Raw genomic sequence first — 22,388 nt, 5'->3', positions numbered from 1 at the left:
TCCTCCGACCGCGCATCGGACAGTGCCGGACTCGTCCTATGACCTCCATCGAAGGCCGGACGCGGAGAACCTTGGGGGGACATATGGCTACCTTCCACCCCTGCCGGATTCGGAGAATCCCTCCGCGACGACACCTCAGGGTCGCCCGCCTCGCCAGGCGGTATGGCAGGGGGAGGCGTTCCACTCTCCATCATCTCCGGAAGAAGATCCCCTGAAGGCGAGCTCTGCTGAGAAGGGCTGAGGTCCGAGCTACAAAGTAAAATTTCGGTTAATCTTCTCAGATAAAAAGCAAGGATTTCTCTCATCCCTCTAAAGGAAAATCTTTCTCTACTTACGGCTCGCTGGAGGGCTGATCCCTTTGAGGGCGTAGTTCGGCCGAGGATCTTCCCAGCGTCGGACCCTCTGACGAGGACTTTTTCCCCCGCTTTGAGGCCATGGTCTCCGGGTCGTCAGAGGCGGCCCTCTTCTTCCCCTTAGGAGAGGAATTGTCGGTTCCTCCCTTCGGAGCAGCCTCCTTCGAGGAGGCCATAGTTTCCTTGTCCTCCCCCTCACTTCCCTCCAAGGGCACGATCTTCAACATCCTGACTAGCACGGGATCCGGCCTGGTCTCAGGAAGGGGAGCCGGACACCTGATCAGCTTTGCCTTCGCTATCCACTCCTGTTTAAAAGGACAACTCTTTTAGGGGCGAATTTATGACAATTTTACGGATAGCGAGTCCGGGCACAAGGTTACTTACTTGAGTATCCGGGCGATTGCAGCTTAAACCTGTGTCCTCGGTCAAATCCGGACACATTGCTTGTGATCCAAAGAACATTTTATACATCTCCACGGGCGTTGCGCCCATAAAATGCTGGAGAGCTCGAGGTCCCTCCGGATTAAACTCCCATAGATGAAGGGAGCGACGTTTGCCGGGCAGTGTTCGGCGAATTAGCATGACCTGCGTCACCTTGACCAAGTTGAGGTCTCTTTCTAAGAGATCCCTAATGCGGCCCTGCAACAAGGGCACGTCTTTGGATAACCCCCAATCTAATCCTTTGTTGACCCATGATGCTAGCCGTGGTGGGGGACCCGAGCGAAAGGCAGGAGGCGCCACCCACTTGGCGCTCCTGGGAGCGGTGATATAGAACCACTCTCGTTGCCACAAGCCGAGCTCCTCTTGAAAGGAGCCCTCCGGCCATGGAGCATCAGCATTCTTACTTATGACAGCGCCTCCGCACTCTGCGTGCCGTCCCTCGATCATCTTCGGCTCCACTCCAAAAGTCTTGAGCCATAATCCGAAGTGAGGAGTAACACGGAGGAACGCTTCGCACACAACGATGAATGAGGAAATGTGGAGGATGGACTCCGGAGCTAAGTCATGAAATTCCAGCCCATAATAGAACATCAGCCCCCTCATGAAGGGATCCATCGGGAAGCCTAACCCCCGAAGGAAGTGAGACATGAACACTACGCTCTCACCGGGCTGGGGACTGGGAATAGCCTGCCTTTGAGCAGGCAACCTATGCGAAATTTCGGCGGTCAAGAACTTAGCCTCTCTCAACTTTAGCACGTCCTCCTCTGTGACGGAGGAGGGCATCCATCGGCCTTGAAGGTCGGAACCGGACATTGTCGAAGGTCCGAAGCGCCTGGAATCTGGAGCCTAGGGTGTTGGAACTCGAGGCGACGGGCGAACTTGTTTTAAGATTGGAGAAAAGGAGTAAGGCCCTGGTCTCTTTATAAGAGGTTGAATACCAGGAGCCCTCCCCGTAACCGTTTGGGACTCGCCTTTAATCGAGAAGACATGCTAACGGGCACGATCGGGTTACCCACATCCGTATTGATGAGAATCCCGTAAATAAAGGGGACACGATCTCTGCTTTGACAAGACGTGCCAAGGAAACCGCCTCGCAAAACACGCTGAGGTGGAAAAGTGAAAACGATTCGAATAAAGGCTTGGCCGTAGTGTGATGTCACGCTGCGGAATACGTCAGCAGATTAGATTTGTGTTAATATTATTCTCTCTGTGGCAATACGTGGAAACTTATTTTGCAGAGCCGGATACTACTCTTGGTGTTTACAAACTTTTATGAAGAATTTGGAGGAGGAACCCGCCTTGCAATGCCGAAGACAATCTACGCGCCGAACTCGTTGTCATTGAAGCCTGGTTCAGGGGCTACTGAGGGAGTCCCGGATTAGGGGGTGTTCGGGTAGCCGGGCTATACCTTCAGCCGGACTCCAGGACTATGAAGATACAAGATTGAAGACTTCGTCCCGTGTCCGGATGGGATTTTCCTTGGCGTGGAAGGCAAGCTTGGCGATGCGGATATTCAAGATCTCCTACCGTTGTAACCGACTTTGTGTAACCCTAACCCTCTCCGGTGTCTATATAAACTGGAGGGTTTTAGTCCGTAGGACAACTTCATCATACAACAATCATACCATAGGCTAGCTTCTAGGGTTTAGCCTCCTTGATCTCGTGGTAGATCTACTCTTGTAGTACCCATATCATCAATATTAATCAAGCAGGACGTAGGGTTTTACCTCCATCAAGAGGGCCCGAACCTGGGTAAAACATCGTGTTCCTTGCCTCCTGTTACCATCCGCCTAGACGCACAGTTCGGGACCCCCTACCCGAGATCCGCCGGTTTTGACACCGACACACGTGATCCGCCGAAACATCTCATCCAAAGCCGATCCATATTTGATGAATTGCAATGGCCTTGGTCATCTTGCCATGAATATGGTTGTAGTGATGTGCACACAACTTTTCCTTTGGTTATTAGTTATGCAACATAGCTTGACTTTTATATGCCTTGAAACTGTTTTTCTTTTTTAGTATTTTTGGCCCTTAGTTTCTTGTCTAGGGCGTTACCCTATCCTGGCTCTGCCACTGTATGTTATTTTTTTTCTTTATGATGTGTAATTATGGTATACACACCACCAACCCGCTAAACACCCTTGCAACCAAGTAGTATAATCATTCAAAATTCAGCCTAAAACTATCTATTGGTTAGTGTGGAAAAAGTAAAACACACTCTAGTATAAAAGTAATAAGTTGAGAGAATATGTATTTGGCGTCAATAAAATTCATCTTGTAGCACTCGTGCACTTTGCTTCAAAAGCAAAGCATGGTTAAGCCTTGGGCGGTGTTCTCTGTGCCTAAGACCATAGGGCATCTTCAAAGCGGACCCTCAAAGCTCATGCAAACATCCGCACCGAGCTATTCGGACGCAGATTTCCATTCAATGGCATCATGCATCGATCCGTGGGCCAGTCCGGACATCGGGTTACCCGCAAACCGGAAGCAAACTAGGGGGTTGCGGGAGTCCAAACACCAACCACGTAAGACTCCGACACCCCCGGCCCATCCAAAACTACACCCCAAACCCCGTCCATACTTCCCTCTTTCTCTAGATACGCTTTCTCTCTCGCCGACACCGCCGCTCTATCACCACAAATTAAGATCATGATGATCCCAATCACAAATATATGGTTGTAAGAAACAAATCCCCATACCCATGCCTGTTTTAATTATAAGTGTTTACACTCTAAGATTGTTAAGGTCCGGTTGAAAAAACTGGAATTTAATTCTCTTGCAAAGACTTGGTAGAGTCTTTGTTGCAGTAGCCATTCTCTCGTGGGTTAGATAAACTCGGGATCACTCCTTGGGAAAAGGGCGGGAATGTCTTTGTTATCTAACGGGATCTCAAAGGGCATTAGCGGTGACCCTGGCTCTAGATGGTGGGGCATGAGAGCATTCCCCATTGTCAAGTTTGTAGGTGCAGTTCATAGCTTCAGTTTGTTTGTTGTATGTTCTTGTCAGACCTTTGTCGAATAATAATATCACTTATGCATCGCTCGATGCAAAGGCCAGGGCTTGCTCCCCTTCCAAAGAAAGAAATGAAAAGAAATACTCCTAAATAAAGGCATGCACCAAGGATGGGCCACGTCTGCGGCTGACCCACCCTTCTGTCATCGGTCACGGGTTTGGCCGACGGCATGGACCGAGTCAACTGCCCTTGGTTAAGGCTATTTGGAGAAGATAAATAGGAAAACGTATTACCTTCCAAAGTACTCCCTCCGTTCTGAATTACTTGTCACAAGTATGGAATGGATGTATCTAGATGTATTTTAGTTCTAGATACATCCATTTCCGCGACGAGTAATTTGGAACGGAGGGAGTAGCTTCTCCAACTTAGATGATAAATAACAAAAATTGCTGCTCTCACAAATGCCTATATCTTTTGTATACATAGCAGAGTTAAAATCTAACGGTCCATCTTAAGAATGGTTTTGGCAATCCTCGTGCAATTGAAAATATTCCTCGCATTAGTCGATTTTGTAGAGAGAAAAGCATAGTCCCGAGACAGAAGATGGTGGTCTTGCAGTGAGCGCCAGCGAGGCGCGGGATGCCGGCGAGGTCTTGGCCAGGAAGGACCTGTGGCCTGCGACAGCGGCATCACAGGTGGAGGGGAGTCCGAGGTTTGACGGTTCGAGTGGGGCTGCGGGCTCCTCACCGATGTTGGAGAACTTGGGGGGGGGGGGGGGGGGGTAGAAGATGCCCGGGGTGGCAATGGCTCGAGCGGGAAGGGAGCATGAGATAGCGCACAACAAAGCCCGCTCGAGGGGAGGGGAGTGGGCGGTTTGGCAGGCTTTCAGGCGGCGATTACAAGAGGAAGGTAAGCAATGCATCTGGTTAGGCAGAGGAGAGAATATGACCAGTACCTGTTGAATCTGAATCCAACAACTGGGACGAAATCTGAAAGCAGGGGGAAATCACGTATAGGTGACCCTAAGAACATACCCAAAATCAAAATCTTTGTATGCCTACTCTGTTCTACTCATACATACCTAGAAATAGGGTGCTAGATGTCAGTCAAGTGATATAACACATAAGAAAGAACGAAAACTTCAAAAAAGAAAAAATCATGAATATCCGCCTAAGATTTCATGAATGTAGTATCGACAGAGACATAATCAAGTCTCACTGAGATTTAGCAAAACTGTTATGAAATATTGTATTCAGTATGGACTTGTTGCTTGCAATCGAGTTGAACATACACATCTAAGATCTACTCGTATATGCCTGAATAGTTTGTACACGGTCAATTATAACTTGGTTAACATACACGAAGCACACGTTGCACACCAAGGAGCTACGTCGCGGGCATCTTTGCCAAGAAGGCATCCAACTTCTCGTTGTCGCCTCGGGACAAGAACTTGATGCAGATGGGCGCCGTGGCCTTGGTGAGCGTGAGCAGCGACGACACGAGCGAGCCGAGCCCGTCCCCGCAGATGAGCCCGGACGCCACCGGCGACGACAGCAACCGCTCCTCAACAGGGTCCGTGCGCTCCCACAGCCACAGCACCAGGCTCCCGACGCACATGCCGATGGCCATGTCCGGCGGCACGAAGAAGGCCACGGCCATGGCGACGGTGCTCGGGAGGTACGCCTGCACGCGCCACTCCCAGCGGCTAGCCAGCTCCCGGAGCATGCACAGGGCCAGCGCGAGCATGAAGAAGATCTTGGCAAGGAGCATGCTGTGCCTGGGCAGCCCTTCCTGGCCGACGCTCAGCATGGCCATGCCGCGGTACACCCTGGCGTAGGGCACGTCGGGGATGTCGCCGCCGTTGGCCCCGCCCGTCTTGTACACCTTGTAGAACACCCAGAAGACGGTGGGGTTGATGAGGCAGCCGAACGCCGTGCCGATGAGCTCGCTGATGAGCACGGCGCGCGGCGAGGTGAGGGTGAGGTACCCCGTCTTGAGGTCCTGCATGACGTCGCCGCCGTTGGAGAGCGTGCACATCATGATCCCGCAGGCGACGAGGCCGGCAACCACACCGCCGTCCTTGAGCCCGACCCACGAACCGAAGAGCAGCATGGCGATCTTGGCGTAGGTGCTGGACAGGTTCATGTCAGTGAGGCCGAAGCCGTAGACGTTGCAGAAGGCGAAGAGGGGCGCCATGAGGTAGACGAGCGCGACGTGGTAGTAGTGCAGCTGCCGGTATAGTATCGGGACGGCGGCGGTGGAGAGGGCGGCGAGGAGGATGTAGACGCCGATGGTGACCATGTTGGGTATGCTGTCCCTGAGGAAGACCTGCGCCCTGCGGCGTTCGTCGAAGCTCTTGGCCGTCTTCTGCTGCTCCATGTCCGGGCCTTCGCTGATGAGGTGCTGGAACGGCTGGTTCACGTTGCCGCCGGCGGATGACATGGGCTGCTTGCGGCGCTTGGTCATGGTGCGCGACGTCCGGAACATGATGGAGAGGAAATTGAAGAGGCCGTCGGCGAGGATCATGGAGACGCCGATGAACACCTTGTAGCCCTTGATGCCGCTGAGGCTGCCGCTGCCGAGGTCGGCGGGGTACCAGTCCCCCTCCTTGGTCTCGATGTAGGGCCAGAGGAAGCCCCAGGACACGGCGGACCCGACGAGCATGGAGAGGGTGATCGCGTAGGGGCAGATCATGCCGATGCCGACGTTGGTCATGCCGAAGTCGAAGAAGAAGCCTTGCCTGTAGGCCTCCATGCCGAAGGTGGGGAAGGTCTTGAAGCCGCAGTCCTTCCCGGCGGAGAAGAACCACTGGAAGACGGACCAGGCCAGGGAGCCCGCGAGCGACTTGAACAGCATGGACACCTGCAGCTTGGCCTGGGTGGCGCCCTGCGGCGTGTTGAAGCTGTTGATGAGGTGCGCCGTGGCCGTGCCGCTGGGGAACGTCAGCTGGTGCCGGATGATCATCACCTTCCGGAACGGCATGATGATGAAGATGCCGGCGAAGCTGACGAGGTAGAGGAAGGCGATCATGCGGGGGATGCTCGGCTCCTCCACGTTGACGTCGTACTTGACGTGGTCGTCGCCGGCCGACTTCCGGCCCATGGCCAGGAGGAAGGTGCCGAAGCCGCCGCTGAAGGCGATGGTGGTGCAGGCGGCGACGCAGGTCTGGATCACGGTGTTCTCCTGGCGGGTGAAGGGGAGGTGGGAGACGTCCATGTACTCCAGCAGCCGGATGAGCACGCGCGAGAGGTAGAAGCCCAGGAGGCACGCCGGGATGCTGAGCGACGGGAGGAACCCCGAGTTGAGGCTGATCTTCATGGCCACCACGGTGAGGGTCACGCCCAGGACGAAGCTCACCGCCAGCGACCGCGCCGTGATGGTCTCCGACAGCGACGGCACCGGCTCCGCCTCGTACGCGCGCTCCGTCGACATGCCTTCGCTGAGGTCGCATGTGTCCGACTCCATTGTCGTACGTCGATCTTCACAAGAAATTCAAGGCTGGTTGATTGAGGAATTTCCTGGCGCGCTTAGGCACGTGCATGTGTGTGCCTTGGTTCGTTTGATAGACAGACAAAGCAAAGACACACGAACAGAACCAGATGATGGTGGGAAAATGGGGAAGAGTCTCATTTGGTGGTTAGGAAGCATTTTCTAATTAAGTGAGGTTTGCTATATTTTCTCAGCTCTAAGTATAGTTTGCCATGAGTACCATCGACCCCAAAGACTCATGCAAGCAAAAATAGCATGCACTATCTGCTTGCTTCACTAACATTTTAGTGGTTATAGCTATGACTGAATACACTAATCACTATGTTTCCAAAATATAGAGATTAAATGGTGGTGGAAAATCATGAAGAGTGGGGTGGGCTCCTTGTGGTTCTCCATCCTTAAAGCTAAGTACTTCCCTAACTCCAGCCCTATGTTTGCCTCTTCCCTCGGCGGTTCCCAGTTCGGGAAAGATCTTGTTAAAGTCCGACCTCTTTTTAAAGATCACGTTAGATTTGTGGTTGGCAATGGCCATTCTACTTGTTTTTTGCTTGCTTTTTGTGTGGAGAGACTACCCTTGTTGTAGCTTTTACTACGCTTTTCTCTTACTACCTGGACCCGGAGATCTCCATCTCTGAGCTCTTCGATAATAACTGGGACTTGGCTTTCCGGCGCTCTCTGTCTCGTGAAGAGTTTGATGATTGGCAACGACTTGTTGCCTACATCCCCGTGCTCTCGGAGAACGAAGACTCGGTTGTATGGCCCACTCTGCTTCTGGCCGTTTTTCGGTTAAGTCTTTGTATGCTAGGTTAATTTCTGGTACCCCCACTACTAAGTTTAGACTAATCTGACGTGCTCGGATTCCTCCCAAGATTAAGATTTTCTTGTGGCAAGCTTTTAAGGGTCGCCATGATTGAGACTTTTATATTCTTTCTTTCTACTTTTTTTGTATGTTTTCTCACTTGACTGAGACTTTTTTTGAGGGAATGCCATCATGGTTCACTTTATTGCTTTCAAATTGTTGTTACATCATCCACATGCAAAGAAATGATAAAGCTAGGAGATTCATCAACCCAAACATTGTGATTCTGACCAGCCTCCCTAACTAGACTATGAGCAATCCACAAGCAAAGAAAAGATAAAACTTGACAGAGACTTCGTTAAGTCTCAGCCGATTGAGATCTAGTCACACCCTTTTGAAAAATGGGGCATGCGCAATACTTACAATATTGGTTCCTATAGCCTTGGGTTTGTGTTGCCGCGGAAGATTTTTGCCATGGTCTTTGCAACCAATCTATTACGATGACGACTTCTCTAACGCTCTCGCTGAGGTTGCGGTGTCCATCGTAGGTGGCGAAGAAGACAAAATTAAAAGACTTTGGGTCTGTGTTATTTTTTTCTTTTCTTATATGGGTCTTGTAGTGTATTCCTTCATGTTTAGTTGGTTATAATAAAATGACAATGGGTCTTTTTTTTCTTTTCTTATATGGGTCTTGTAGTGTATTCCTTCATGTTTAGTTGGTTATAATAAAATGACAATGGGCCTTTCTTCTAAAAAGGAAAAACATCACACGACATCACTATCACCGTTGAACGAAACCGAAATAGCTAGAAGACCCTCAACCAAATTGCCTCAAACATGATATGTGCTTTTTCGCGATAAAAATTGATAGCAAGTATGTGAAGAACTGATGTACATGTTGTTTAAATATAGTTTTTTTCTTACGAACACACGAAAACTTTGCATGCCGATGTATTAGAAGAAGCATAAGGTGTATGTACAAGGTTTTTATGGCATCGACAACAGCCATCACAGAGTTTGTGGAGAGTGGCGGGGCGTAGCCTGAGGCCCCAACCAACTCAACTATCCAATTCGCCTATCGCTGCTATCTCCATATTTCTCCCACCCTTTGGACCCTGCTTCGATGCACAGTTGCCCCTCGGCGGCAATCGCCGCGCAGACCCGCTGGACAATGCTCGGGGAGGCATAAAAGGCACGAGCATTATGCTCCAACCACAACATTCAAACCACCAGGAGCACAAGAATGTCGACCCCTTGCATTGCTGCTTGGGAAACCCTGGCGGGCACGTGACCACTTACAACATTTGTTCCTATAGCCATGGTGGCTTTGTGTTGCTCCTGAAGATTTTGGCAAGGTCTTTAGCTAATACATTATGATGACCATTTCTCCGATGGTGATCTTGGGGTGTTCATCGTGGGGCTGTGAGAAGACGGGGTTGAAAGACTATGGGATCACACTTTACTTTTTACTTATATTCGGTCTTCTAGTGTAGTCATTGACTTTTGCTAATATAATAAAACTAGACCACGGAGGCACACTTTGTTGCGCCCAGCCATGAACCCTCATAATTAGAGAAACATATGATTATGTGTGTCCAAGAAACCTGCAATTTTTGCAAGAACAAATTGAAAAATAGGGAAACCTGTGAAGAATCCATCTTCTAAGAAGCCAAGAACATAAAATCTCCCATAAAAAAGTCATGATGTAGCTATCTAACAACATGATGGAGCAAAGGAATGATATAAATAATGCTCATCAATGTATTAATTGCTCAAGTTTCTTCTCATGAACAATGGTGAGCTCAAATTTCAAAATTAAATTACTAAGCAGTTGTGCTCGTTTCGCATACAGTGCATGTAAGCGATTCAACATGGCTTTTACAGTGTTGTTTATAACCCAAAAGGGGGCCATTGCCTTAGCCATGCATTTGGCATATGCAACTCATCTTTGCTTTATCTTCACGACCTCTCTCATTGATTTGCTTTTTTTAGCTGTTGACCTTGCTTTCATAGAAGAACAAATGATTGTTAGCTACAAGTCAATAATATATAGTACAAGTTAAACATTTAATTGAAGAAACAGAGCACTCACTATGTTAAATGGAGTTGAGAAATACTACTGTCATCCAAGGAGGGAAAAATATACCTAACATGCTTTATTCAACCAACACCAAATTGGCATATATCATCTTGGAAAATTACTAGATAAGTGACGCGAAATCATAGTAGGGCTTACACAAATTCCAAAAGTATTTCACTGAAATAGTTCAAGCATACCATATTGAAGTTTAATGTTGACAACCTAGAAATTAAAAAGTTCATGTTGTTCTCATTATCTTTTGAAACATAGAGAAATAGTATGATACTCCCTCCAATCCATATTACTTGTCATTGCTTTAGTATAACTTTAGAATTCTTGCGATTGACACATTCCACAAGTGTCTTCACAAGGGCAGTCTTGTGATTGTCCATAAACTTCATCCTCTAGTGGATCATCCTCACTTCTCATCCATGAATGTATTATCTTTGAACTACAAAAACGTCTTCTATTTAGGGACAAAGGGTGTAGAAGGTAATGCAACAAGACACGAACAAGTTGGATGGAGAATATGAAGATGCCAACTTTGATTACTCTACCATATTTTTGCACATATATTTCCTGACTAATTACAACATAATTGCAGTGAACCGGTTCCACCACTAAAAACCTAAATCGATGGACTCATTGTCATTGATTCAATCAACATCATGTTTTTTCTTAAACCATGACGACAACGACTTCTCTTTTTTTCTGAGAAAAACCAGAGAGCAACTAACTGGAGGTTAACCCTTGCAGGGACCTCTAGGGGTCACTTTTGGTGCCCTAGGAGCATCCCAAGCGGTGCGTATATCTGCATCCACATGTTGCTTGTTGGACGCTTCCTTTGGGTTTCATTCTTTTAATTTTTCTGTACGCATTTTCGGGTTTTAGATGTTTTTTAGGCTTTCGGTTTTCATCTAGTTTTTCCTAGGTTTTGGAGGGGGGAAATCCACGGACTTTTTTTGCGTGAAAAAAATGTGCTTCCATGAGAAGCACATGCTTCTTGTGCAGGCACAAGTTTGCTTCCGCGAGAAGCACAAGTGTGTTTCTCCGAAAGGAAGCACAATATGCTTCTCGGAAGAGAAAAAGGTGAAAAAAAGTGTGAGATGTTTCCAGAAAAAAACGTGTGAATGCCTGCTAAGCACACTGTGAATGCTTACTAAGCACCCTTCCGTGCCATGTTGCACTAGCACATGTAAAAGTCTCGCCTAACTGTTTTGTCTGCTCGAATGGGCTAGAAGATACAAAGTATCAATTATTTTTATGCAATAGAGCAAAGGAAGTGTGGAGAAGGATGGGGATGGATGATATTATCGATATAGCTTTTCAAGTAGATCGTGCTGAGTGAAGCGGTTTTTGGAATATTTACTTTCAGTGCTAGATCATGAATTGTGTATGATGGGCATCCAAAATGTACATGAAATGATTGTCATATCAGCCTGGTACATGTGATGGGAAAGGCGTAAATTGGTTCACAAGGAGACAACTCAAAATGCACACCAGATTTTAATGGGAATCCGGGCTCTTACAACCAATTTTGTTACTGCTTCCCTGCAAAAGGTCTCCATGAAAACAGGGGATGGTCTTGCCCTCCTGTAGGGTTTGTTAAACTCAACGTTGATGCTTCTTTTGACCATGACTTACTTAGGGGCACGATGAAAGCAGTCTTAAGAGACGACAAAGGTAGATTTATTGCTGGGGTAATGGTAAGATTGACTGGTGCGCGGATGTTTCGATGGCTGAAGCTCTGGCCCGTAATGGTAAGATTGACTAGTGCGCGGATGTTCAGATGGCTGGAGCTCTGGCCCTAAAATTTGGTTCGTCTCTAGCGCAAAGGATAGGATGCAATCGCATTATTATTAACTCGGATAGCATGGAGGTGATTGATACCATGACGGAAAAAGAACGATCATCAGGGGCAACGGCGGCAGTTTTTTTATGATTGCTTTCATTTAGTTTGTGATTTCACTATTTTTTAGGTTGAAGCATTGTAACAGAGAATCAAATAAAGTTGCTCACGAACTCGTCAGGTTGGCTAGATTTCCGTTCTTTGCTGATTGGTTTGAGGAGCCAGATGTTGAAATTGTACCATCCCTCATAAATGGTGTAATGGTCATTTCCAATGAATAAAACATGTTTTTTTGTCAAAAAAAGAGAGAAATAACTCTTAGCTGGTGATTTCGTCCAGTTTTCCTCTTCTTCTGAAAACAGGATGACAACGGCGGGAATATGCAGCTTCCCGCCGCGTGGGAGCTCCCTCCTCCTTTCCAGACGTCGGCCCATCCGCTGCCAAGCCCACTAGGCCCAGGCCCAGGAAGACACCGGCGCGCTAGGGTTTTAAAGAGGCACCAGCCAGCCTCCGTAACAGCCAAGGAACACCACTCCCTCCCTCCGCCGCCGCCTCCCCACTGCCCACGAGCCAGCGGCGTCATCCCCAGCTCCGTTCCCCACGGCCGCACCCTCCGCCTCCGCCTCCGAACCCACGGTGAGCACCCGCCCCCGCCCTCCCTCTCGAATCCCCAGCAAACCTCTCCCGCGATTTAGTCCGAACAATCGTCAGCACCGCTGCATTTCATCCGACGAGCCGAAAATTGCTCGGAGACCTTCGCCGCGCGCCTAGGTTTCCCCCGGCACTTGCCCAGATCCGCGACGACCTGCGGCGATTTGTCGCTCATGAGCGCCTGTAGAGCGGATCGCTTGCTAGTTTTCCCAGTAATTTCGGCTCTAATTCCAGGTGGCCACGGTCCGAGGGGAGGCGGATGAACAGGAGCGTGTGCCACCACCTGCTCGCCCAGTGCAGATCCCTGCGGGAGCTCGAGAGAATCCACGCCCGGGCCGTCACCCATGGCCTCCACCCGTGTAACCAGTCCATCTCGTGTAAGCTCTTCCGGTGCTACGCCGACTTCGGCCGCCCCGCCGAGGCGCGCCGGCTGTTCGGCGAGATCCCCTGCCCGGACCTCGTCTCCTTCACCAGCCTCATGTCGCTCCACCTCCAGCTGAACCAGCACCATGAGGCCATGTCTGCATTCTCGCGTGCAATCGCCTCCGGCCACCGCCCTGATGGCTTTGTGGTTGTTGGCGCGCTCTCGGCGTCCGGCGGGGCTGGGGATCTGCGTGCTGGTCTGGGGATCCACTGCCTGATTTTCCGTTGTGGGTTGGGCTCAGAGTTGGTCGTCGGCAACGCTCTGGTTGATATGTATAGCCGGTGTGGGAGGTTTGAGGGCGCGCTAGGGGTGTTCGACGAAATGGCTGTGAAAGACGAGGTCACCTGGGGCAGCATGCTGCATGGGTATATGAAGTGTGTCGGTGTGGACTCAGCGTTGTCCTTCTTTGACCGGATGCCCGTGAAGAGCACGGTGTCCTGGACGGCGTTGGTGACCGGCCATGTTCAGGCCAAGCAGCCTATCCGAGCTCTAGAAATTTTTGGTAGGATGGTGCTGGAGGGCCACCGTCCTACTCATGTTACAATTGTAGGCGTACTATCTGCTTGCGCTGACATTGGCTCTCTAGATCTTGGGCGTGTCATTCATGGGTACGGAAGTAAATTCAATATCAGCACAAATATAATTGTTAGCAATGCTCTGATGGACATGTATGCAAAGAGTGGAAGCATAGAGATGGCATTTGCCGTGTTCGAAGAAGTGCTGGTGAAGGATGCATTCACATGGACAACCATGATCTCGAGCTTCACTGTCCAGGGTGATGGGATAAAAGCTCTTGAGCTCTTTGAGGACATGCTAAGGTCTGGGATTGTTCCAAATAGTGTCACCTTTGTGTCTGTTTTGTCAGCCTGCAGCCATGCTGGGTTAATACAGCAAGGCAGAGAGTTATTTGATAAAATGCGTAGGATCTACAACATTAAACCGCAGCTTGAGCACTATGGATGCATTGTTGATTTGTTAGGACGGGGTGGGCTATTAGAGGAAGCAGAAGCCCTGATATATGATATGGATGTGGAACCTGATACTGTTATATGGAGGTCACTTCTTAGTGCATGCCTAGTTCATGGCAATGATAGATTGGCTGAGATTGCTGGGCGGGAGATTATAAAGAGAGAACCAGGGGATGATGGGGTTTATGTGCTTCTTTGGAACATATACGCCTCATCAGATAGGTGGAAACAAGCTCTGGATATAAGAAAACAAATGCTGACAAGGAAGATCTTCAAAAAACCAGGGTGTAGTTGGATTGAAGTCGATGGTGGTGTCCATGAATTCTTGGTACAGGACAAGGCGCATGATGCTCGAAGGGAAATTTACGACACCTTGGAAGGAATTGATAGGCAGTTAAAGATGGATCTTAGATCATCCCCACTGGAAGAAAACTCATTAATCTGTGTGGATGAGGAACTCTTATTCTAAATATGTATACTGGCCATTTCTTCATTAATAACTTATATAAGATATTTTCTGAGTTCCTGAGATAGTCTTGTGTCTTATCCCAGAATTTTTGGATTTTGTACCAAATACTGTTATTAATGCACTGTTCATATATTGTTATGCCTTGTCTTGTAATTATCAGTGCCTTTTTCTGTATTATGCTTAAAACTTGAAGTAAATGCACTGTATTTTTCTGTTTGATTGGGGTTTCACGTGCTGTGGAGTCATTAACATTCATAAGTTATCCACTTTAAAAGCATGCGATACTTCCATTGGTTGTTGATATTTGATAAAAGAAGAGTAGATAGGTAGTCCAGTTATGTACATGTTTGCAATCATTTTCAGCTATCTTGTTTTGTTCTGTTTGTATTCCGTACCTATGAATGTTTCATCAAGTTGCTTGCCTTGTAATAAACACCACTTCTAACTTTCTCTTTCACCTACTGTTAGATGTCTTCTGGAGATGGGATCGATGGAGATGAAAAGTCTGAAGAGACACATGGCAAAGATATTAGACGCATCAAGTGTGAATTTTGCACTGTTGTTAGGTCCAAGATGTATCTCATACGAGCTCACATGGTAGCTCAGCACAAGGTACACTATTTTACAGATATTTTTAGCTCGTGGTTAAGATTATATCTTCGTGCTGAAAGGCAGTGTGCACACATATTTGGTTTAGTTGATGTATAGGTGTATCTTTTCTGATTTCTGCCCAGTTTGATTAATCAAGTTTTTGTCAAGCTGTAAATAACTTCACCATGCATACAGACTAGGCGAGGAAAAAAATTAGGTGCTGTTATAAAGTTAGAACATAAATATCCCTATCACAACATTACAACCACTCAACCAGAATCACCGCGATAGCTATGACCCCGATCTGCAGACTTGCATTATAGTATAACACTTCAAATGAAAATATAGATGCGAATCATGGATGCCTCTTCCTACTTAAATAGGAAGTCAAATCCAGTGATTTTGTCTGCTCTGTATATCATAGATTAAATCCAGCCCTTTCTCTCTTATGCATTTTATACCCTGTTGACAAAATGTGTGATATTGATAATACTCTCTCCCAAATTTATCTACAGGATGAGTTGGACGCATCAGAAATCTACGACTCAAATGGTGAAAAGGTTGTTTATGGGGTTGGACACACATGTGAAGAGTGTGGAGCTTGTTTCCGGAAGCCAGCTCATCTGAAGCAGCATATGCAAAGTCATTCCAAAGAGGTTTGTATTTCTCATGGATGAATAGAATTTGAGACTACTGGATAAGATAACACAGCACGGTTTCCCTGTATTTTCTGCATCTGTGGATCTTTCCAGGAAACAAATTGTTCTATTTTATACAATTCTCTAAACACAGTTGTTTTGCAGGGTTTAGATAATAGATACTTAACAGCGTGAAGCATTGGATCCCATTACAGAACTCCAAAATGCATGGAGGCACATTTTAATCTTGGTTGGACTAGTAACAGGTTGGGATGACCTCCTGTGAAGCTCCAACAAGATTGCCTCCTTCACGCTTATTCAGGAGGTTTGTCCTTGTTTATACTTGTTTTAATCATTACATATCTGTGATAATCTGCATAATATGTTGCGCCTCTTTGTTTCCAACAAAGTTACATTTGTTTGTTTTTGTTTGTGATATGCAAATGCTTGCTGAAATGTTTTCCATCTACTCCCTCCATCCCATAATATAAGATGTTTTTGCAAGCTAAGCTAACATAGCTTGCAAAAACATCTTATATTGTGGGACCCAGGGAGTATTGAGTTGTATACAATATGTTGAGTTTCATGGCTAGTCTGCAGTTACATAGGGCATGTAAGCATTTTTAACTGTTATAATTGGCTTGATGCTGTCTATTGGGGCATTAAGGCATAGGCAACTAGTTTAATGTTGGCTTGATGCTGTCTATTGGGGCATTAAGGCATAGGCAACTAGTTTAATGTTGGCTTGATGCTGTCCATTGTTCATTGTGATGTTGCATAGTTGTAAAATGGATCCTTCAGGGAATATGGGATGCCATCTATCTCCTATCTTTCTACTGTCCTCTTTCTATGTTACTTCTTTGGGCTTCATGTTTTGTGGTCCTTAGTTGGAGCTAAGATTGGATCCAAAATCAAGATGCCATCTCAGAAAGCTTGGTCCTTATTAATTAGGTTCTTTAGCTCGCTATGGTGTGGATACTTATTCAACATAATCTATACTCGACAGTTAATAATTGTATGTGTTGTGGATCCTTTGGAGATAAGGGTGGCAATGCCCTTATCTTATCCTGCTATCTCTTAGTGGGTTTCCTTAAGGGAGCTTTGCTAAGAGTGAGAGGATCCGATATCAAAATGTCGTCTCAGAAAGCTAGGGCCATTCTTCATTGGTTCTCAGCTCGCTATGGTGACAATATTCATAACTCAACAAATAACTATTAGGTGTGTTTTGGATTCTTTGGAGATAAGGGTGGCTATACCCTTGTTTTATCCTACTGTCTCTTAGTGGGTTTCCTCAAGGGAGCTTTGCGAAGAGTGAGAGGATCCAATAACAAAATGTCTTCTCAGAAAGCTAGCACCATTCTTCATTGGTTCTCAGCTCGCTATGGTGACAATACTCGTAAGAATAAACTTATAGGTGTTCTTGGATCCTTTTGGAGATGCTAGCACCATTCTTCATTGGTTCTCAGCTCGCTATGGTGACAATACTCGTAAGAATAAACTTATAGGTGTTCTTGGATCCTTTTGGAGATGAGGATGGCAATGCCCTTATCTTATCCTGCTATCTCTTAGTGGGTTTCCTTAAGGGGGAGCTTTGCCAAGAGTGAGAGGATCCGATATCAAGATGTCGTCTCAGAAAGCTAGCACCATTCTTCATTGGTTCTCTGCTTGCTATGATGACAATACTCCTGTCATTGGACTTTAAGAGAACAAATATTGTGCTAAACTTGGGTCATTTAATTAGTTAGGTATTTGCTGCATTATTCTTTAACCCATTTTCCTTATTACTATAAATGTTTGATTGAAATGACTATGTAGGTTCCTATCTATTATCTTGAAATTAAATTTTGAGCATAAATTTGAGTTGAAGGGTTTTATGACTTTATCTTGTAGTTGTTTCATGAGAATCCAATTTTCAGAATATATTTATCCCTCATTATTTGGATGATATATGTGTTTAAGGGTTTGAGATAGGGAAGATTTGCATCAATATTTTTCTGTTTGGGTGACATGTAATATTTACTAAACCATAAGTACTGCAACCGTTTGAATTTGGACTTACTTTTCTTGCTTGACTGCAGAGATCCTTCGCCTGCCCACTTGAAGACTGCCCCTTCAGCTATATAAGAAAAGATCACTTGAACCGGCATATGCTTACACATGAGGGCAAGTTGTTTACATGCCCTCTAGAAGGTTGTGGCAAGAGGTTCAGCATCAAGGCAAATATTCAAAGACATGTTAAGGAAATGCATGAGGATGAGCACGAATGCAAAATCGATGACACTAAAAGCAACCAACAGGTTATTTGCCAGGAGGAGGGCTGTAAAAAGGCTTTCAAGTATCCTTCACAGCTGAAGAAACATGAGGAGTCACATGGTATAACCTCAGTGATAAGAATCCATCAGTAGACTGCTTGTTAAATCAGATTGTGTATCGAAGCGTGTTCTTTATTATTTTTTTCTGGAGTTCATTCCTTGTTATCATGGCGTGCTTACGGGATGTCTTGACCTGATGCATGTTTTGCTATTTTCTGGCAGCCAAATTGGACTATGTGGAAGTAGTCTGCTGTGAGCCTGGCTGCTTGAAGACATTCACAAATGCCAAGTGCCTGAGGGCTCATAACCAGTCTTGCCATCTATATACTCACTGTGATATTTGTGGGGAGAAACACCTGAGGAAGAACATTAAAAGGCATCTACGAGCTCACGACGAAGTGCACTCTACTGAAAGGTTGAAATGCAGTTTTGATGGCTGTGAATGCTCCTTCTCCACCGTAAGACCTTAGATACACTTTCTGATACCCTTACTCTTCTTTCAAGTGTGGTTTTGTGTACACATGTTTTCGTCTGAACTCACTTGTCCCCTTTCCATTGCAGAAATCAAATCTAAACAAGCATATGAAGGCGTGCCACGACCAAGTCAGACCTTTTGAGTGTCGGGTCGCGGGGTGTGGCAAGACATTCCCCTACAAGCATGTCAGGGACAATCATGAGAAGTCGAGTTGTCATGTATACGTAGAGGTGAGTCTTGCTAGCTGATCAGTGTGATGGAGAAATTCCATATGTCCTTTGGCGGATGCCTATAGTCGCTAGTATAGTCAACATATTCTCTTGCTGCCCAAACCAAGTGAATGCCGCCCTAACTTAATGCAGGGCGACTATGAGGAGATGGACGAGCAGCTGCGCTCGCGCCGAGGAGGTGGGCGGAAGAGGTCGGCTGTGACGGTCGAGACGCTGACTCGCAAGAGGGTCACCATCCCCAGCGAGGTCTCATCGCTTGATGATGGGGCGGAGTACATGCGCTGGATGCTCTCCGACGGGGATGATTCGAACCAACGCTGAGTAGGCGTGTGCTGTGTATGTTGTTGCAGTACGTTTTTGAGGTTGTCAAATGTATAGGGGGTCTCTACGGTGTTTGGTGCTCAAGTCGGTGTAGTTGCGTGGAAATCGTGTTTGTGTGTATTTATGCAGAGTTCTGATTTAGTAAGTATATATAGTACTAGTAAGTGAAGCAGTCGTGTTATATACGGGTAGTAAGTAACTGGTTTGGAGATAGTAGCAGTCTGGGCCTTTGAGTTGTTGTACTTGTAATAGCCATCTTGAAGCTGGGTTGTGTTTTGTTGTCGAATTGGTTGAATATGTGCATGTTTTAACCAAGAGACTACTCCTAAATACTGCTAGTAGAAAGTTGGGTCACCTATTTTGGAACGGAGGGAGTACAAGTCTTTGTAGATATTTCAATATGAACTATATATGGAACAAAATGAGTGAATCATATTCTAAAATACGTCTATATACATCCGTATGTAGTCCCTACAGAAATCTCTAAAAAGGGAGTAAGAAAGTTCAAGGAGTTTGTCTGTTTACTGATGTCGTTCAATCCAGCAAAGTTTGGAGTGTACATCTCAAAAGGAAAAAGTTTGGTCATCTGAAGTCCAAACTTGTGAAGCCTTGATGGCCAGGTTCCAGCCAACGTGCTGAATCTCCTACACTCCAGACGCTCATGAATTTGCTGAGTATGTACATGAGATTTACTGAAACATCAGTCGGTGCGATGCAACTAAGCAACAGTACATGGAATTTACTGAAACATCTCTGTCCCTACTCCTCGGCAGCAAGAGTTTCAAGTATTTTGATTATTATTACTCCAATTTGGTACCCCCACATCATTTCTATCTTTCAGAACGTATAAGATGGAAACACAATTGGCCTCCAATTTGATTCTTCCAGGTTCCTGCTGCTTGAAGGAAACACAATCGGCCTCAACATGGTGGCCCTGTTAATAGGGCGATAATTAACTGAGAACTGAAAGATAACATTTGGGATAAGAAGTGTAACATGACTGGATGAAGTTGAGCACCATGCTTCAGTAGGCCAAGAACACATGGGGCAATTTTCAGATCCACACCAAATGTTTCCGAGGCAAAGACAGGTGACAAAGATTCACAAGACTCATTTCAGCCATTGATTCACAAGAGAATTAAGATTTAAAGGATTGCATCTTTCTTTAGCCATTCCCAGAAAGTAAATCACAGACACAATGCCATGCCGGCCTTGCTCATCGAGATCCGATGAAAGGGCCACTACACTACAGACTACCAGCTTGCACTTCCAGACGAAGCACTACACTACATACAAGATCCAACCAAACGAGAGCCATGGAACTAGGCAACACGACACGGCCCCTCGGCGTAGCAGGCTAGGCTACTCCTTGGTGGCGGCGGTCATCTTCTTGGGGGACTTGGCGGTGGTCTTCTTCTTGGGCGACTTGGTGGCCTCCTTCTCGGCGGCGGCGGCCGACTTCTTGGGGAGCAGCACGGGGTTGATGTTGGGGATCACGCCGCCGTGGGCGATGGTGACGCCGGCCAGCAGCCTGCCGAGCTCCTGGTCGTTGCGGACGGCGAGAAGCAGGTGCCGCGGCACGATGCGGGTCTTCTTGTTGTCCTTGGCCGCGTTGCCAGCCAGCTCCAGGACCTGCGATTTCCAGCGCCGAACGAAATCGGTTATCTGTCGAACACAAGAACAGAGCAGAAACAGACGCTCGGGGGCAGGAAAGATCTGTGCGTACCTCGGCGGCGAGGTACTCGAGGACGGCGGCGAGGTAGACGGGGGCGCCGGAGCCGACGCGCTGCGCGTAGCGGCCCTTCTTGAGGAAGCGCCCGATGCGGCCGACGGGGAACTGGAGCCCGGCCTTGACGGACCGGGTCACCGCCTTCTTCCTCTCGCCGCCCTTCCTCCCGGCCATCTCGCTTGCTTGCTTGTTCCTCCGGCGAACTGGAAACCACTCGGGATGCGGGGGAGCTCTCGGGTGCTGCTGGATCGGAGAATGCTCTGAGTCTGTGGGTTGGGACGGCGGCGAGGGCGCGGGTTTTATATTGGGCGCGGGGAGCGTGGGGGGGGGGGGGGGGGGGGGGCGATCCGTGGGAGCGTCCAATCGACGAATCAGAGCGCAGAGGTTTTTCGTCCTCGGTTGGCGCGTCTTTTTTCGTTCCTTCGTTTCGTTTCCGCGTGCGGGGATCGAAATTTGAATCGAGGAGCCGCGCAAAAACACTTTATAGTAACTTTTTCTCTCTGTTTTTATTAATTAAAGAAGGCAAATTTGTCGTTCCCTAAAAGAGGAAAAATTATTAAAGTATATCAAGCTAATACGGTTCGGTTTTTGCTATATCTCTTGTGCCTGAAATGTTTCCTCGCGTCAGCCAATTTCAGCTTTGCACGAGACCGAATGTGGGGGCGACGTGAGGAGCAGCAGCGACGAGCGTCGGCCACGCCGGATCCAGGGACGACACTGCGAGCGACAACGAGTTGTGTCCCACTTGGAGGTGAGGAAGAAACTTCACCGAGGGGTGGGGTACACCAACTGTCCTGGAAGTCGTCCCAGCTTCAATAGACGCCGAAGGGTTGACTGGAAATTGCTGATGAGCCCCCAATTGAGCCGCCAATTCCGCCTCACGACGGGCCCTAGCCTGATCCACAAGGGCGTGAGCATTGTTTGGCATATGGTCATCTCGTGGCGGGTCATCATTACGAGGCGGGTTACGATGCCGCTCACTGCTAGAAACCGTCGACGACTCAATGCGCCGGCTATAACTTCGACTCGGGGGCGGGAGTTGAGTGAACATGCTCCCGACTGTATGGATAAGCCGCTTGCAGTGCCACAGCCTTTTGTAGAAGTTCCACAGCGTTCCGGGTCTCTATCGCAACCGGAGACTCGCTTTCGATTGGGATAGCCGCCAGCCGTGTAGCCGCTGCTATCATGTTGTCCACCCGGGTTAGAATAATGGCCAAAGGGTGTCGGAACCCGCTGAGGCGGGGTCAGATCCATACGGGGCGGGTTTGGCACACGAGGCTGAGTCGTCGCTCCGGTTCCTGGCGCCTCAGCAGCACGGGTTACACCGGGCGGGTTACTCGTTCCTGCCCTGGGTGTGTTGAAAAGATTTCGTCCCTTAAACTGTGAAGGTAAGCGGCTCTGGTGCCTCCTTCGAAGAACACCATTGGACGCATTCTGATCCAGACTCACACGAAATGCCTCTGCTCTTATCCGTTGTGACTCAGCTTCCAACGAAGCCCGCTCGGTTGCCATCCTGGCATTCTCTGCAATAAGATCCTCTCGGGCCTTGGCCACCTCGTCTCGCACCTTCGCAACCTCTGCATTGTGACGCCCCCGATTTAATCGTACACTAA

The 22,388-nt window shown here is 47.7% G+C and overlaps 4 protein-coding genes across 5 annotated transcripts; 2 read left to right on the top strand and 2 right to left on the bottom strand.

Annotated features, from left to right (window-relative positions):
* Positions 1-5,136: 5,136 nt before the first annotated feature.
* Positions 5,137-7,215, bottom strand: LOC125512678 (probable metal-nicotianamine transporter YSL7). Its single transcript, XM_048677769.1, has one exon. The coding sequence runs from the start codon at positions 7,213-7,215 to the stop codon at positions 5,137-5,139; it is 2,079 nt and encodes a 692-aa protein (XP_048533726.1).
* Positions 7,216-12,489: 5,274 nt separating this feature from the next.
* Positions 12,490-19,412, top strand: LOC125512219 (transcription factor IIIA-like). Of its 2 annotated transcripts, none has more exons than XM_048677310.1 (7): positions 12,490-12,603; positions 14,948-15,091; positions 15,586-15,726; positions 17,787-18,081; positions 18,243-18,478; positions 18,582-18,725; positions 18,858-19,412. In XM_048677310.1, exons 2-7 carry the CDS (start codon positions 14,948-14,950, stop codon positions 19,044-19,046), a joined length of 1,149 nt encoding a protein of 382 aa, XP_048533267.1. In that variant the 5' UTR covers positions 12,490-12,603; the 3' UTR covers positions 19,047-19,412. The 2 variants fall into 2 exon arrangements, with proteins under 2 accessions (XP_048533267.1, XP_048533268.1); XM_048677311.1 differs by lacking the exon at positions 12,490-12,603 and adding an exon at positions 15,874-16,033 and having other exon boundaries at positions 14,943-15,091.
* On the top strand, positions 12,612-15,008 carry LOC125512218 (putative pentatricopeptide repeat-containing protein At5g59200, chloroplastic). Its single transcript, XM_048677309.1, has one exon. The coding sequence runs from the start codon at positions 12,878-12,880 to the stop codon at positions 14,477-14,479; it is 1,602 nt and encodes a 533-aa protein (XP_048533266.1). The 5' UTR covers positions 12,612-12,877; the 3' UTR covers positions 14,480-15,008.
* A 772-nt stretch (positions 19,413-20,184) lies between the features above and the next one.
* Positions 20,185-21,051, bottom strand: LOC125512220 (protein H2A.6-like). Its single transcript, XM_048677312.1, has 2 exons — positions 20,773-21,051; positions 20,185-20,678 (listed from the first exon to the last, which is right to left on the bottom strand). The coding sequence occupies exons 1-2, from the start codon at positions 20,947-20,949 to the stop codon at positions 20,409-20,411; spliced, it is 447 nt and encodes a 148-aa protein (XP_048533269.1). The 5' UTR covers positions 20,950-21,051; the 3' UTR covers positions 20,185-20,408.
* Between the last annotated feature and the right edge of the window lie 1,337 nt (positions 21,052-22,388).

The sequence above is a fragment of the Triticum urartu genome, chromosome 6 (genome assembly GCF_003073215.2).
Source record: "Triticum urartu cultivar G1812 chromosome 6, Tu2.1, whole genome shotgun sequence".
Classification (NCBI taxonomy): Eukaryota; Viridiplantae; Streptophyta; class Magnoliopsida; order Poales; family Poaceae; genus Triticum; species Triticum urartu.
This window is presented reverse-complemented; position numbering and strand designations above follow the sequence as displayed.

Bases quoted from the DNA above. Each gene is read 5' to 3' on its own strand.
- LOC125512678 (XM_048677769.1), bottom strand. From the start codon at position 7,215: ATGGAGTCGGACACATGCGACCTCAGCGAAGGCATGTCGACGGAGCGC.
- LOC125512218 (XM_048677309.1), top strand. From the start codon at position 12,878: ATGAACAGGAGCGTGTGCCACCACCTGCTCGCCCAGTGCAGATCCCTG.
- LOC125512219 (XM_048677310.1), top strand. From the start codon at position 14,948: ATGTCTTCTGGAGATGGGATCGATGGAGATGAAAAGTCTGAAGAGACA. The intron at 18,082-18,242 runs GTATAACCTCAG...ATTTTCTGGCAG, and splicing joins GAAACATGAGGAGTCACATG to CCAAATTGGACTATGTGGAA. The intron at 18,479-18,581 runs GTAAGACCTTAG...TTTCCATTGCAG, and splicing joins GTGAATGCTCCTTCTCCACC to AAATCAAATCTAAACAAGCA.
- LOC125512220 (XM_048677312.1), bottom strand. From the start codon at position 20,949: ATGGCCGGGAGGAAGGGCGGCGAGAGGAAGAAGGCGGTGACCCGGTCC. The intron at 20,679-20,772 runs GTACGCACAGAT...TGGAAATCGCAG, and splicing joins TCGAGTACCTCGCCGCCGAG to GTCCTGGAGCTGGCTGGCAA.